At 34.1% G+C, this 16,066-nt stretch overlaps 2 protein-coding genes across 2 annotated transcripts; one reads left to right on the top strand and one right to left on the bottom strand.

The window, feature by feature from the left end:
- Nucleotides 1–4,562: 4,562 nt before the first annotated feature.
- LOC127904429 (uncharacterized mitochondrial protein AtMg00810-like) lies at nt 4,563–5,480 on the top strand. The gene is made up of 3 exons (XM_052447942.1): nt 4,563–4,658; nt 5,007–5,214; nt 5,374–5,480. The coding sequence occupies exons 1-3, from the start codon at nt 4,563–4,565 to the stop codon at nt 5,478–5,480; spliced, it is 411 nt and encodes a 136-aa protein (XP_052303902.1).
- A 1,684-nt stretch (nt 5,481–7,164) lies between these two features.
- Nucleotides 7,165–14,012, bottom strand: LOC18095658 (cyclic nucleotide-gated ion channel 4). Its single transcript, XM_024593624.2, has 7 exons — nt 13,343–14,012; nt 10,630–10,845; nt 9,204–9,517; nt 8,941–9,049; nt 8,289–8,525; nt 7,877–7,963; nt 7,165–7,742 (listed from the first exon to the last, which is right to left on the bottom strand). Exons 1-7 carry the CDS (start codon nt 13,916–13,918, stop codon nt 7,227–7,229), a joined length of 2,055 nt encoding a protein of 684 aa, XP_024449392.2. The 5' UTR covers nt 13,919–14,012; the 3' UTR covers nt 7,165–7,226.
- Between the last annotated feature and the right edge of the window lie 2,054 nt (nt 14,013–16,066).

Genomic DNA, 16,066 nt, shown 5'->3' with positions numbered 1-16,066 from the left:
ATGGGAAATAGAACCAGAGAGAGTTCCAAGAGCCGACTCATATGATGAGTGAAGCAACTCCCTAATTCATTTAGGACCTGATTGTTTTTGCGTTTCAAAAGTGTTTTTGAAAAAAATTTATTTTTATTTTATTTTTTTGCTTCAAATTATTTTTTTATATATTTTTAGATTATTTAATGTGTTGATGTCAAAAAAAAAAATTTTAAAATTTTTTTTCTAATGCATTTTCAAATAAAACATACTTTGAAAAACAACACCTATCATATTACCAAACACCCCTTTAATATTTCCACCGCCACTCTTTGCAAGAACAATCCAGTCCACTACCACCTCTAGGAGAAAAAAAAAAAAAGCCTAGCTTTCATCCCTAGCCTCCCCCTCATTCTTTAAAAGGAAAGCCCTAATTTCCTGATCCCATAACCTAAACAAAACTCTTCACTTCCAGTCCTTTTTCATTTAACATTGAAAATGGTCATAGCCTCCAAATTACCACTCCAAAATCTTATATCCCCGAATCCTTACTTTTCAAGAACAACATCACCAACACTAACAGTCATGAGAGTGACTAATCGAATAGAGAAGAGGAGACCTTGGATGATGTCATCATATTAGTCGTTGAAAAATAAATTTAGAGTTTTTGGTTTGGTTTTGTTGTTAGGATAACATAACAATAACTTTTATTTTTATTTTGGGCTTTGTTTTCCAGGATAAATGAAGAAAGAGTTACTATTTTAGCAGAATTAGCCACCTACTGATTTCCAAGCATCTCGTGACAAACTTCGAAGTCAGTTGTAATTTTTTCTGCCTAATTGATGGAGCAAATGGTGAAGAATTATTGAGGTTACTTTTATATTTATTTGCAGGGAATTAAATTGTCCTTGAATTTTTATGGTTTTCAAGTAAGATTTTATGCAAAGATAGAAATTCATGCCATCAAGATAAAGATGCAAAGAATATTTTGGTCTTTTAGCCATGATTAATTTTGAAATTTTCAATAATGATACAAACTCAAGATGATAGAATTGAGTGTGGATTGTTAATGTTGTTATTGAAGATACTGTAGCTATTCATGACAAAATGATTCTACAGATGCAGCTATTGATGAATATGATTATGTAGATATTTTAGCATTATACTATTGCCTAATGTAATTTATTTGTTACCTAGTTTTGATACGATTATGTTCTTTTATTATTAATATGTAATCTTAACGAGATGCTTGGGAGAAATTATGTGCAAGATTATCTTTCCTTGACACATAATTTCCCTGCGATATATATAAATAGACACACACACACAACAAAAGAATAATATGAATGAAATTCTATTTTTCTGTAAGATTTCTATTTTCTGCTATCTTAAATTTTTTCATGGTATCAGAGCAAGTTCTCTGGGTTTTTTTAAAAACCATAGGCAGAATTAGTTGTGCTGCCATAGAAGATCACTTTAAGGATGTCATTGACGTTGGCTCAAAGATTTCTACACCAGCAAATTACTCAGATGACACAAACACCTCCCAAAGATTGAGCTCTGTATTGTTGAATGAGTTCAATTATCTTTCTTAGTCAAGGGCTGTAACCATTGCCCTTGGTGGAAGATCTAAATTGGGTTTTATAAATGGTTCGACCATTTCTCCTAAAGTGAATGATCCGAAATATAAAGCGTGGTTGTTCAAAGACCAGCTGATTATGTCATGGATTCTCAACTCCATGGAGAGAAACCTTATCGAGATTTTTAGTTTCTCAGAATCATCTTCAGACCTATGGGATGCTATTCATCACATGTATGGAAATCAAAATAATTCTGCCAGGACTTTCTAGATTCATCGTGAAGTTGCCACCTTCACCAAGAAGGAAAACCTTTTGTTCAATTATTGGGAAGTTTTAAAAGCTTGTGGAATGAATTGGAAATATATCGCCCTCACACTACAGATGCTACCATACTTCAGAAAAGGACTGATGATGATAGAATTTTTCAGCTATTGGCAAGTCTCGGTCTAGATTTTGAAGATCTACGAAGTCACATTCTAATGAATCCAGAACTGTCATCCTTAAAGTTAGTTTGTGCCACCATTCAATGTGAAGAAATACACAGAAAGGTAGTGACTCGTGAAGTTGGAGTATCTGATACTCGTGCATATCAGACCAAGTTGTTGCCGCAAGATATAAATTCTGGAACCACTGATCATGGTCAATATAGATCACTATATGATAATAAATCTTACAAAGGGAAACAAACTAATTTGAAGTGTCAATACTGTCACAATCTTGGTCATCATATGGATCGTTGTTGGCTTCTGCATCCCGAAATCAAGCCTAAATTTGCAAATGATTTGAAAAGACAACCTAGACGCGTAAATAATCATAAGTCATGACTTACACATAATAATTCCAGTTCCATTGAGATTTTTTGGGTCAACCCGACAACTTTGTTATCTGATTTTGCAAATTATTTACAAGACAAACAAGGCCAAGAAAAGTCACATGATCAACCAACCAGTCAAGACCAGAAGCAATCAGCTGCCCTCCTTAGTCATTTTGCTGATTTTTTAGCAGAGATAGACCTAAAAAATAGCCAAGGTAAACTGACTACTTTTATGACTGTGTTAGAACTTGTAAATTTACATGATCTTTGGATAATTGATTTTGGTGCCACTAATCACATGTCAAACAAATTAAATAACATTCATGATTTTAAGTCATTTATCTGTTCCACTTTTATGTTTGTTGCTAATGTGAAAAATGCTTATGTTAAAAGGAAGACAAAGATAAACCTACCATCTTTTCCATTTCAATTGCTTTTTGTCAGTAAAATTACATCTCTCTAAACTGTGAAGTTATTTTTACCCCCATCAAGGTTGTGTTTCCGGATCTTGTCACCAAGAAGATGATTGGTGAAGGATTTTTTCTACATGGTCTCTATTATATCTCTTATAAGTCTTTTGTCTTTAGGGGTTTTCAAACAACAACTAATCCTTCACATGAGAACCTCTAATGGCATCGTCGTCTAGCACACCCTTCAGAGTTTGTTATTAGTAAAATAAAATTGGTTAAAAAACATGAACATTTCAACTATGAGATTTGTCATTTTTTGAAATCTACAAGACTTCCTTTTACTTATTTGGTGTCAAAAAGCACCCATGCCTTTGAACTTGTTCATTCAGATGTATGAGGACCTTTTTATACTTCCATTGATGGTTTTAAATATTTTGTACCTTCATCGATGATTTCTCTAGAGTTAGTTGGGTGTACTTGCTGAAAATGAAACATGACATATTCAGTTGTTTTAAGGATTTTTATTTGTTAATCCTTGATCAGTTTTCTGCTCACATTAAAATTTTTCGATTTGATAATGACACCGAATATATGTCCAAAGACATGTCAAAATATTTACATTCTAATATAATTCTGCATCAGACTAGCTGTGTTGGCACACCTCAATAGAATGAGATATCTTAACGTAAAAATCATGATTTGCTTGAAAAAACTCGTGCCATTATGCTTCAAATGAATGTTCCAAAAGATTTCTGGTCATATAGAGTCCTTACAGCTGTTTATCTTGTAAATCGCTTACTTAGTCGAGTGTTGGAATTTAAATCTCCTTTTAAATTTTTGCAGGATAAAATTCCAGATATATCTCACATTAAAGTTTTTGATTGCACTTGTTTCATGCATTTATCAGCTACACACCGTGACAAATTAGATCCTAGAGCAAGCAATGTATATTTTTGGGCTACTCCACAACCCAAAAAGGATACAAATGTTATGACACGTTGTTAAAAAAGTTAACACGTTGTTGAAGAAGTTATATGTGTCCAGAGATGTTAGATTTCTTGAAGACACACCATATTTTCCTGTAGGAAAACAAGGGGAGATCTTGTCTGATTTTTTTGCCTTTGCCTAGTATTGAGAATACTAACCAACTTCTATCTATTGTTCCCAGTAGTGATTGTATTCTTCTCAATCTGGACCAACAAACTCAGTCCTCCACTGCATCCATTTCCAGCAAAGATGTTCTGCGAAAACATCAACCACAAACTGACCAACATAATAAACTTCAGTCTGCCTCTGATTGCAGCAATCCTCGACTTGACTGTATTAGTGAATCAGATCTACCTAGTTCTCTTGATGTTTTGTTAGCTACTAGAAGAGTTTCTTTTCAAACACGTCAACTGCCATCTCGAATGCAAAATTATGTCACCTATAATGTGAGGTATCCTATTTCCAGATTTATATCTTGTCATTGACTGTCTCCAACATATAGTGCATTCCTTACCTTTATATCAAATGTTCATGAACCAAAGAACTTTAAGGAAGCTTAATCACAGACAGTATGACAGTAAGCTATGAATGCTGGCAAGGAAGTTGTCGAATGTTGTTGGATATTCAAGACAATTTACATCCAATGGGAAAGTTGATCGGCACAAAGCTCATCTAGTTGCACAAGGTTTTACTTAGAAATTTTATGTTGATTACAAGGAGACATTTGCTCCTGTGGCCAAGATGACTACTGTTAGAGTTCTTCTTTCTATTGCCATCAACCAAGGGTAGTCTCTCTACTAAATGGATGTCAGCAATGTATTTTTACATGGCGACCTTGAAGAAGAAGTATTCATGAAACTTCCTCCCGGACATCCTCAAAGTGGAAACTTTATGTTGGTTTGCAAGCTTCACAAATCTATCTATGGCCTGAAGCAAAGTTCTCGTGCTTGGCATGCAAAATTAAGTATTGCTTTTGAAGGTCTCGGTTTTACAAGAAGTATTGCAGACTTCTCTTTATTTATTCAACTTGGTTATGCTCATAAACTAGTCGTGCTAATATATGTAAATGATCTCATTATAACGGGGAGTAATGATGATTCCATAACTCAACTTAAAAAATATCTCCAGCAACAATTTTCGATTAAAGATCTTGGCCACTTGAAGTATTTATTAGTGATTGAAATGGTAGCCTCTCGTATAGGATTCTTTCTCAATTAGCGTAAGTACATCATTGATCTATTGCAGGATGTTGATATGTTGTACACTAAGCCTCTTGTGAACCCTTTAGACAACAAATTAACATTAGAATCTTCTAGTGAACCTCTTGTTTCTTACACTTACTATCAGAAGATTGTTGGCAAACTAATTTACGTAACAATCACCCAATCGAATATTACATTTGCTATCAGTCTTGTCAGTGGCTATATGCATGTTACAACAATTCAACATCTAGGTATGGTCAAATATATCTTGCGATATCTGAAAGGCACCATTGGTTGTGGTATAGTTATGATTCGCAATGGTCATAATAACATCATGGGATACGCTAATTTTGACTGAGTAGGAAATTCTCTCAATCGTCGATCTACCACTGGCTATTGTATGTTTGTAGGTGGCAATTTGGTGTCCTGGAGAAGCAAGAAACAATATGTTGTAGCTCGCTCAAGTGCTGAAGCAGAGTATCGTGCTTTGGCCTCTGCTGCTTGCGAACTGATATAGCTCAAACAACTTCTTGCTGATTTTGGATTTCATGACATTACTCCTATGACACTGTTTTGTGACAATCAAGCTGTTATGCATATTGCGTCCAATTAGGTATTTCATGAATGCATAAAGCACATCAAAGTCGATTGTCATTACATACATCAGCAGGTTAAAGCCAAATTCATCCAACCTCAGTATATACGTTCTCATGATTAATTAGTTGATGTGCTCATAAAATCTCTGCCATCTACTCAATTTCACCGGTTTTTAAGCAAGCTTGGATCCACCAATCCGCTCGATCTAGCTTGAGGGGGAGTATTGAAGATACTGCAGCTATTGATGACAAAATGATTCTACAGATGCAGCTATTGATGAATATGATTCTGCAGATATTCTAGCATTATACTATTGCCTAATGTAATTTATTTGTTACCTAGTTTAGATATGATTATGCTCTCTTATTATTAGTATGTAATCTTAGCGAGATTCTTGGGAGAAATTATATGCAAGATTGTCTTTCTTTGCCACATAATTTCCCTACTATATATATATACACAAACACACAACAACAACAAAAGAACAACATGAATGAAATTTTATTTTTTTTGTAAGATTTCCATTTTTCGCTGTCTTAAATTTCTTCAATTGTGGAGTTGTGATAATGATAATGATGAACTATTATTGGTGAGAGCATGGCAGCTGAAACTTTAGATTCTTCATCAATGATTTCATGTTACAAAATATTTTGGTTATAATATGAACCTTTGCAGATTAGCTTTGAGTTTGTAAAGATATATTGGCAAGCTATAGATTCAAGTTGCTCACCAATTATTTGATAAAATGCTTGAAAATCATAAACTATTAAAGTTACAGTTTCTTTTTTAGAATTCAAGATTTTTTTATTCTCACCATATATTCTTGAATTGTTGAATGTCCAAAATGTTTTTATAGTCGATGGCTCTTTATAATTACAATGAACATATTTTAATGGTTCGTTCACATCTTTTATTCTTATTTAATAGTATCAACATCAATTATTTTATTTTAGAAAGAAATTTGATGTAAAAAAGTCTATTATTTTTTCTTGTTTTACGAAGATTAATCTTATAGAAATTATGAATCTTATGAGGATTGATTAAAATAAAATAAAATTTTTAGATGAAATTGAGACATTATATAATTCTTAGAGGATAAATTAAAATATATCTATATAGAAGAATTTATTTTAAATGAAGATGGAAGAATTCTTCTTCTTCATGTGATGAGTTGATTATCAAAAACTCTTAGAATGAAAGGGAACATTTATAAAAGTTTGTGAAGAATTATAAAATATTCTAATCAATGAAATGAGAGCGATTATCTTATTAACAAAAAGATAAATGGAACTTATTTCTATTCATTAAATATCAAATACCTGTTTATTGAGAAAGCTTTAAAAAGGTTATTTAAGAAAAAAAACATATATTTTAATTGAAAAGTACTTTTTAAGTTTATTCCTTTTCTACTTGAATTTGAGTTTTGATTTTATTTTAAGATATTTCTCTTCGATGGATGTTTTTTCGCCATGAATATCCATCTTATGGCGCATCGAAGGTATACTTGGCCTCCGTTTATGAAATGGCAGGTCACATGCTGCTAGGTATAATTTTCTCATTTTTGAAGTAATGGGGGCCTTATAGCCACTAAGCAAGCAGCCAAATAATATAATGCAACTGCCTTTCAACAACGAAATGTACCATAGTATACAGCACTTGATCATTTTCAAAAGTCAAAATCTTCTTGATTCGGCTTCGGTGAAGTTAAGAGAGCAGTATAAAGCCTAAGCCTATCCTCTCCCAAAGAAGAACACCTTGACAAAGGTCTTCTAGGCCTTATAAATGACAATGAGGTAAGCGTTAACCGATGCTTATACCTTCTCCAAGCCAGCTGAATAGCCACAGCAGCCCAAGTTCTCCATCCAGGTGAATAATACCTTGCGCTTCTCTTAACTCTTTCCTTAACGAATGTGTACCTGAAATGTTGCGTCACATATTTCACGTCTTCAGCTTCTAGGCCAAAAGCCTCGGTGGTTTCAAGAGTGACCAACGTTGATGAAGATGGTGGCAAACGTTCGATAAAGGGTCTTCTCAGGCACCATGATAAGAGCTCATCACCACTGAAATTCCCAGGCCCTAGCATGCAACAGCTTTTGACACCGTCTCTGAGAACTTGGCTACTTTGGAGATGTCCCCTTACTACAAATAACATTCTTTGGACAGGATCTCCCTCCCTTGTAATCTACAAGAAATTCATTTAGCAATTAGGAATGTTCAAGAAAATTATTTTATTACTCACGCGTGAGCAACTCTGCCCGCTCATGTTAACGTTTCCCGTACAATAAATTTCTGCTTTGGATCATAAGAGGAACTTACTGTTTCTCCCTTTGTGAAGATGAGAGACTTCACACGGTCACAAATGTTCTCGAGGACCAAATCATCCATGTGTTGGAACAGTGGTACCTGAAACAGATTTTTGAAACATCCCCTCGAATATTATAATTTGAAACCAGAGAATTTGCAAAGCCCAGATCTGATTGGACTGAAAACGAATGCGGTGGTTGGTCTTGAATCACAGGCCAATAAATGGAAGCTCAGCAGTCTTTTCTTTTTAAAATGTGCGTGGACTAGAAGCCCATTGTATAATAGGAAGAAGATACAGTCAATATAATAATAATAATAATAAAAACCACAATTTTGTTTTTCTTAACTGTAGTGGACCCCATTAGACCCACAGGGAAAAAAAATAAAGATAAAAAAGACAATAGCTTGGTACTCTGGCATTTACCTGTCTCACCAAATCCAGGCAAAGATGGTACTTGATGTCCCTCCTAAGGCCCTCAGGGAGGTTCCGGATCATCTCACATTCATCAACACCCCTCATCGCTGCCCACCGTTGCCGCTCGTAGTTGCGCACTCTCTGCCGGAACCCCGTAGGCAAGTGCCTTTTCCTCATCCACCACTCTATATTCCTCATCTTCAATTGCATTGCTTGCTTCTTTGATGTGGTTGCATGCAAGAACACCTTCATGCACAAACAATGGTGTAAACATAATCTTCTTTCTCTTGATGATTAATTCAAATGAAAATGAAGTTTTGTAAAGGGAATTAAATTAGAAGAAGAAGACGAAGAATGGGTGCTGGTTTGAAAAACAGGGAACACTTGGACGTGGGCCCTTTAAAGCTCTATAATTTTGCTGGACACTGCATGTTGGACTGTCCCAATAAGACAACCCGTCCTTCGAAATTTTTATCAAGAGGAAGTTAAATGGATTCCTTGCAAGAATTGAACGGTGTGTCAGGTAAAATGGTCTTCACGAGTGGCCATTATCAAGCATAGTAAATACGGAATCTATTCCATTAATCATGGGGTAGCACCTGCCACTGTCACCTATCTACGAAGCATTAAGAAATAATAAAGTTGAATAAAATGAGATCACCTTGATATTCCCAATCAACATGGTGACCAAGAGCAGCCCACTCGTTAGAACAATGATGTTGAAAACAACCTCTAACCACTCAGTTGTGCTCTCCAGGTTCCCAAAAGTGCTGTGATGAAAACACATGATTGTCAGAAAATTAAGAAGAAGAGTATCTATCGATGATGGTGTAATCTTGAATTTCTTTCTCGTGAGCCTTTTTGTTTAGTGTACGGTGTACTGCCGGACAGAACGTCCATGTTGAGGACTGTCGATCAAATTACCTGAGAGTCATTAGGCCCCAGAAGATAGGAAAGAGTATCTTCTCTAATCTGCTGTCATTGGTAACAAGCTGAACGGTCCATTTATATGCACCATAATCATATTTATCAGGGCTGTCTAAGCACATAGATCTTGCTAGCTTGTTATCCGCCCATGCCCATCTCGCCTTCTCCATCACTTTTCTTGTTGTTCCATAGTAAATAGGCTCTTTGCAAGACAACAATCCCAGGCCACAACCCGGTGTTTCTATGCATTGTTCTTTCAAGCATTTTGCAGCCCTTTGAATTCCCAGCAAGTACCAACATGCTCCTGCTGCCTGCACACGTTCATTTGAATATTTTAAGAAGGGAAAATTCAGTCCTCCTAATAAATTAACATGTAAAAACAAGCATTGTCTTCTTGATCCAATATTTAAATACAAAATGATGCACATCAACTTTATGGTTTACAGTTGGTAAAGAGTAACTGTATGGTTTACAGTTGGAAAAGAGTAAGGATGACAGTGATTACCGGTGGATTGGGTTTTTAATTATTATATCCAAACCCTAATTATTGGTTTTTAAATATTGTTTATTATTTAATATGAAATTAAAAAAATAATATATATTTAAATTATGTTTGTATTAAATGACAATTTATGCTACATATATTGGTTTAGATTCGAATCAAGTAATTTGAAGTGGGATTTAACAATATTTATACTTTATTTATTAATAATTATAAAAAAAAAACTCACAAAATAATTTGGATCGATATCTGTCAAAGATCAATTATCATGCTGTTTTACTTTTCATCTTTATATGATTAAAAGGTACTTCTTTAGATAAGAAATTATGTTTGTTTATTCAAAGAAGAATCTTGCTTAATGACTAGTTTCGCTACTTCCATGGCACTAGAATCCAGGGCCTAAATAATTAAAAGTTCAAAAGATAACAAATAGAAGCTGATAAATTATTTCTTTTGAGAATCCCTTTTAGGACTTTTTATTCCGCTCTGAGTATATCGCAGTTGATAAAATTGTTTTCACAGTCAATAAAGAAGTTCAAAACGTTAAAACATGTTCTGTTTTTTAATGCATTTCATTTAAAATAATATATTAAATTGATATATTTTTTAATTATTTGATATGCTATGTTAAAAATAAAAAATAAAATCAAAAAACAAATCTAAAAATATTAAGCACACACTTAGATTTTTGTTCCTTTAATTAGGAATTCTCCATTTTACCCTTCTGTTTTTCTAAAAATTCCAATGCTACCGTACGTAGTTGTTAATTAACCTTCTTTTCTTAATTTGGTTTTTGAGTTTTTTTAGTCTTTAAAGTGTTTAAAAACTTTAAGGACACAAAACTCAAGAACATACAAAAAGAAAGGCTTAGAACAACTATATTAAAAAGATATAGGAGATATATAGATAAAGGAAACTTACATGTGATGCAACAAAGTAAGCAATCATGTTGAGAGCGATTCCCCACCAAACAGTTCCAAATATATAGCCAGAGAGACTTTGCATGCGTCGAAGGAGGCAGACGGAATAGTGTATTTTTGGGAGATATTGGAAGAGGAAAATGATCAGAAACACGTTCATCAGTAGCGTTACTGATCCCTTTTGCAACAGAGATGGAATTCCCACCCATAACACAATCTGCAGTGAGGAAAGCAAGCATATATATATCCTGTGTGTCAACCTCAACATATCATGGACACTTTCATTCTGTTTGTCACTTTCACTTAGCGTATAAGAGGTCCGTCATCTATAGATACATGCAATGGCATTTCAAGCAATGTTTGCTTTTGATGTATATGTTCAGTATTTATTTAAATTTATGGGATATTTTTATCAGCTTTAACTGATATATACATATCTCTTTATTACGACAATGACTCTAAACAGTAATTCTGTCAAATTCAATTAATATTTTGCTTGAATATGCTGGAGTCAATATCAGTGAAAATATACCATAACCACCGCTAAAGTTAACATAAATGCTACTATATATATATTTGTGAAATGCCAAGATAAATATATTTGTAAAAGCAGTTTTTTCTTTTGGAAAGCACCTCTAAGATCAATTATATTGAGCTAGAAGGGGCTAGAGATAACCTATGTCTTTCAAAAACATCCTTCATGTGAGTCATCAAAACTAGCAAGAATAGAATTATTTTGACACGACTTGTAAGCTAATATATAGATATTCATGCAGCAACTACTGACATAATGAAAAGTAAGCAAATAATATTCTTGCCCAGATTAAACTTCTTTAGTTTCTTACTGCACAATTAATTACAAGTAATTTTCTTTGCTTAGCAGTTTTTAGTTGATTTTTTTAAAAAAAAATCTTCAAATAAATCTCAACCTTTTCTTTGATTTTTTTTTTCTAAAGTTCCCATTTGAAAGTAACTTTATTTGCACCAATAATTTTCTGTCTACCACTTTGCCTTCCAAACAGCTGCGACCACCTGTCTCCTAGAAACATGTAATTGATAAATGACTGTTTAGACATGAAAAATAACAGCACTCTCGTTTTTCCTTTTTAGACCTCCTTAATCTCATCTATTTAATTATATATTTCACGTTCACCCGCCATTAGAGTTTTAGCTAAAAGTTAGCTAAGCTATTGAATTAATGATTCTGAAACAAAGAGAGTTTACTGTAATTCCAGACTCTGATTGAATTTGGAAGTTAAAATCGAATATTTCTACTGACTGAACTTATGTTCTCATCAGAAATATCATTTGCGGCAAGGCATGTGACAGACACGTGTATGGGAGCAAATGAGTGGAAACTTGGATGATGAAAAGCTAAGTTGAGACTCAATTTCAGAACCGGAATTATTCAGGCAGCATTTGCACCTATTCTTTACGTCCTATAGGGAATATTTATAGCTGATTGATAATTAATGTGGGGGCCTGGACACCTTTTAGCCTTGAATTTGGTTTATGATAATATCATCATCTACACTTCCAATCACACAGAGAACTCGTTTAATTCAGGAATCTAGAAATAGTACTAGATCATGTGTGCACTCATGGAATGCTTCATTAAATGCACATAATTTGTAAGAGTTTAGTCCAGATTTTTATTTATTTTTCTATTTCTTGTATGCTAGTCCAGATTAAGGAATATAGCTGACCTCAACTACTATTTAATGGCAAATAGCGTTGAAGACTCGGTTGAAATTAGCTTCCATTTCACTTTCTTATGGCAAATCAGGAGGTAATTTATTAAAATGAAAGTACTAATTTCTGTAATCTGTAGTATTGAATTTTCAATTAAGTAATTTATGAAAGTGAAACATTCCATTAATTTATATCAATTCACGTATGTTTCAGAAATCTAAAATTAAATTAATAGAATCATTATTTAAAGTGCGGGTTACATCTACGGGATTTAGTGAGTGCTTGAGAATTTACTAATTTTTATTTTTTAGTGTTTTTTTAAAGTATATTTCACTTGAAAAAATATTAAATCGATATTTTTTAGTGTTTTTTTTAATAATTTTGATGTATTAATTTTAAAAATTAAAAAAAAAACTAAAAATAAAATTTTAATTCATTTTCAAACAAAAAAAACTTTTGAAAAGCATTTACATTACAATAACAAACATTATCTATAAATCATTATATATTATATAGTTAGTGAGGTGTGTAAACATATATAAAAACCTGGAAAAAGTTCTTTTGATTATATTATATAATATGGCACCAAGTCAACTTCCCAACAAGCCTAATTAAGAAAGTGAAAACCATAGAGCTCCTTCCAAAAACCAAGCATCAAATTGATCAACAGACCGTTGTGTTTGTTTTCCATTACCCATTTTTATCCTTTTTTTTTTCTTTTCTAAATTGAAAAAACGACATGGCTAGATCACATGGTTACACTACCCTATATAGAGAGAGAGTTAACCTGCATGCCAAAAGAATCCATGGCTAAAAACAACTACTGGCATGGATTTGCATTTGTCACCTTCCTCAGACACTAGCATACAAAAAAATGTACTTAACAAATTATGAACATGCCCCTGGTGACATATATGGTGTTATATACTAGTTGCCATGACATAACAGATTCAATATGCTGGTGATAGTTACTTGAATGGTAATTAATGTTAATTACTGTTGTCATTTGCTGAAAATCTTACCTGGGGTAGAGGCAGAATAACGAAGAGATCAAAGAAAAATCCTTTCTTAGCCTTCAAGTACCTCAGAGCCGAGGAGCAAGGGCCGGCAACTCGGGACCCTCCTCTTTCTCCATCTCCACCACTTTCACCACCACCATGTGGTCTCTTGGCTATTTTCAGCTGCAACCACATGTTCCACAAGTACAAAACATCAGTCATGCACCGGAGAGCCGTGACCGTGATGGCAAACCACCCATCGACGAATAGGCACATGCACGTGTCGCTTATTGAGAGGACGTAGAAGAAGAGAGGGTCCACAAAAAGTCCTGTGGCACACACGAGGAGAAAAACCCTATTCCATTCCTGAACCCATTTGCCTCTAGGGTCTAACACCTGTCCTAGAGACCACCCTCTTCTTTTAGAGCCACCACCACACAGATTCAAGAACATGCCTTTGCAATCTTGTGGACTTTCCTCCTCCACATCTTCTTCTTCTTCATCATCTTCACCTTCATCTTCTTCACTTTTGCTGTCTTCATCTGTAAAATACTGCAAGTACTGTGCAGCATTTGAGTTTTCTTGGTGCTCACTAGCCATGAAAAGAGGTGAAGAGAGGGAGCTGGAGGAGGTGTTTAGGTTGGTAAGGGGAGAGCAATACACGTATGACTTTCTTTGGGGGCATGAATATGTATAAGAAATAAGGACACAACTGTAGACTGTAGAGATAGAACTTGAGAGAAACAAGATCCTTTTATTAAAGTACTAAACTACCCTTAGGTTGGTGTTCTGTTCCTCCATTATCTGCCTCTAATCCTTCACTTAATCAGACGAGTAATTATTAGTAAATGAGTTAAAGCTAAAAAGTCAGCATTAACTCTGGATAATTGATTGCGTTAACAGCAATGGTAATTACCCAACACGTTTTTGGCATGTCTCTTCAATGACGCCATGTGAAATGTCGAAAAGTGTTTCTACCCCTACCTCATATAAACCTTTTCCAAAACATAATATATATATATATATATATATATATATATGGAGAACATAAATACAATTTCAGTGCCATAATTAAATACGATTGTATTAGAATGTATTAATAAATATATTTTTTTTTAGTTTTCATAAAAAATATCAAATGATATTATTTCCGTATGGGTTTGATGGCTAGTGGATTAATTACTTTCTACATTATTATTTCGAAATTAAATTCAAGATTTCTCAAAAAAAAAAAAAAAAAAAACCTTAACTCTTTTCTTTTAAGATGAAAATTAGATTAACATAGAAAATGACACAAAAATATATACAATTGTCAAGAAAAATTATTCTAAGAGAACAATACAGTATAAAATTTTCAAATTCTTGATAATAAAATCTCAAAAAATCTAAGCAGCTTGGGAGCAAGATTTATATCTTGAATAATTAGTTAATCTTTTTATTTTGGAAATCTGATTTATTCTCTCCTCGAGGTGACTAGTGGCTGGTACTTAAAGAGAGAAAATATCTCTGGTATAAAAATGTCTTATCAAAGTAAAAATCATGGGTGCAGCGTTTGTCTAAGCCTGAAGATGATGGTCCGACGAACCGTCAAACCCACAGATGCTTGGCCTCAACGCTTGGTTGGGTCTAGGGATGATGGGTCTGGTAGTTCACCAAACCCATAAAAATCTAGGCTCAGCGCTTGGTTGAGCCTAGAAATGATAGGTTATTACCTTAAACTTTGTTCATTTGTTTATGAGGGAGGATCCAGGAAAAAACAAAAAAAAATGGTAGTCCATCAATAACCCCCCAAATCTGTGTGTATTATATTATACACAGATTTTGAAAATCTTTTGTTAGCAGCAGATGAGGACCTTTTTACCTTCTTCTAAAGATTTCACGTGTCCCATACATGACAGTCAGGATCTTTAAGTCTAGGTGACTTGTCTTTACTATTGGAACGTGTCCTTTGGGAAACAAAGTGGTAGTGGCTTCTAATGTAACAATTAAGTGAATTTCTAAAGATTTGTGATGATATGAAGAGTCATCCATCCGACAATGGGAGTAAAAAGATTTTTTGTTTACAACCCTTGTCATTCTTACTAGTGACTTTTCTTTTACTTTCACTTTTTGTGCTTTTTGAAAACCTGCTCCCATAACAAGATCTCAAATATCTTTTCCACTTTTGTTCCCAATCCAAAAGGAGAAAAAAAATACTTTAAACACCTTTTTCATTTGGACATTTCTCTCTATTTATCTCTTAGTCAGAACAAAATAGACCTTAGAAAAGTCAAATTTGATATAAAATAAAAGTGCTCCTAAACTCAATGAGGAGTTCAGGTTTCAACTATAGCCTGAAAGAAGCCATAAGGACAAGGGTCCATCAAGCTAGGTCCTATAATGAGAGAACCTTCTCGTAGGAGTCCCTCTCCTCCCCATGTTAGAGATACTTAGGGGAGAGAGAGAGAGAGAGGTTGCCCTAGAACCCCATGGATAACATCCCCAGCAACATAAGTGCTGAGGATGTAAAATATGTGGCTCGCTACCAACCAGGAGAGTATATGGCTCAGATACCTGATCATGCTGAGCGTATCAATAAGCAAACCCTAGGATCTACTCGGGTTTATTTTGAAATTACCACCCCCATCTGCATGTACGTGATGAGGTACTCCTTCCCTCTTCAAGGATTTATGAGGGAGGTGTTTAGCCACTACTAGCTAAGTTCAGGGCAACTACATCTCAATGGATGGACAATTATGTCTTCTTTTA

The sequence above is a fragment of the Populus trichocarpa genome, chromosome 1, assembly GCF_000002775.5.
Source record: "Populus trichocarpa isolate Nisqually-1 chromosome 1, P.trichocarpa_v4.1, whole genome shotgun sequence".
Taxonomy (NCBI): domain Eukaryota; kingdom Viridiplantae; phylum Streptophyta; class Magnoliopsida; order Malpighiales; family Salicaceae; genus Populus; species Populus trichocarpa.
Note: the sequence above shows the minus strand (reverse complement) of the source record. Positions and strands in the feature narration are given on the sequence as shown.

Excerpts from the sequence above, each read along its gene's own strand:
- LOC127904429 (XM_052447942.1), top strand. The coding sequence starts at position 4,563 with ATGGATGTCAGCAATGTATTTTTACATGGCGACCTTGAAGAAGAAGTA. Across the intron at positions 4,659-5,006 it reads AAAGTGGAAACTTTATGTTG|GATGTTGATATGTTGTACAC; the intron begins GTTTGCAAGCTT and ends GATCTATTGCAG. Across the intron at positions 5,215-5,373 it reads TACAACAATTCAACATCTAG|GTGGCAATTTGGTGTCCTGG; the intron begins GTATGGTCAAAT and ends GTATGTTTGTAG.
- LOC18095658 (XM_024593624.2), bottom strand. The coding sequence starts at position 13,918 with ATGGCTAGTGAGCACCAAGAAAACTCAAATGCTGCACAGTACTTGCAG. Across the intron at positions 10,846-13,342 it reads TTATTCTGCCTCTACCCCAG|ATTGTGTTATGGGTGGGAAT; the intron begins GTAAGATTTTCA and ends TCCTCACTGCAG. Across the intron at positions 9,050-9,203 it reads TGGGGCCTAATGACTCTCAG|CACTTTTGGGAACCTGGAGA; the intron begins GTAATTTGATCG and ends TTTTCATCACAG.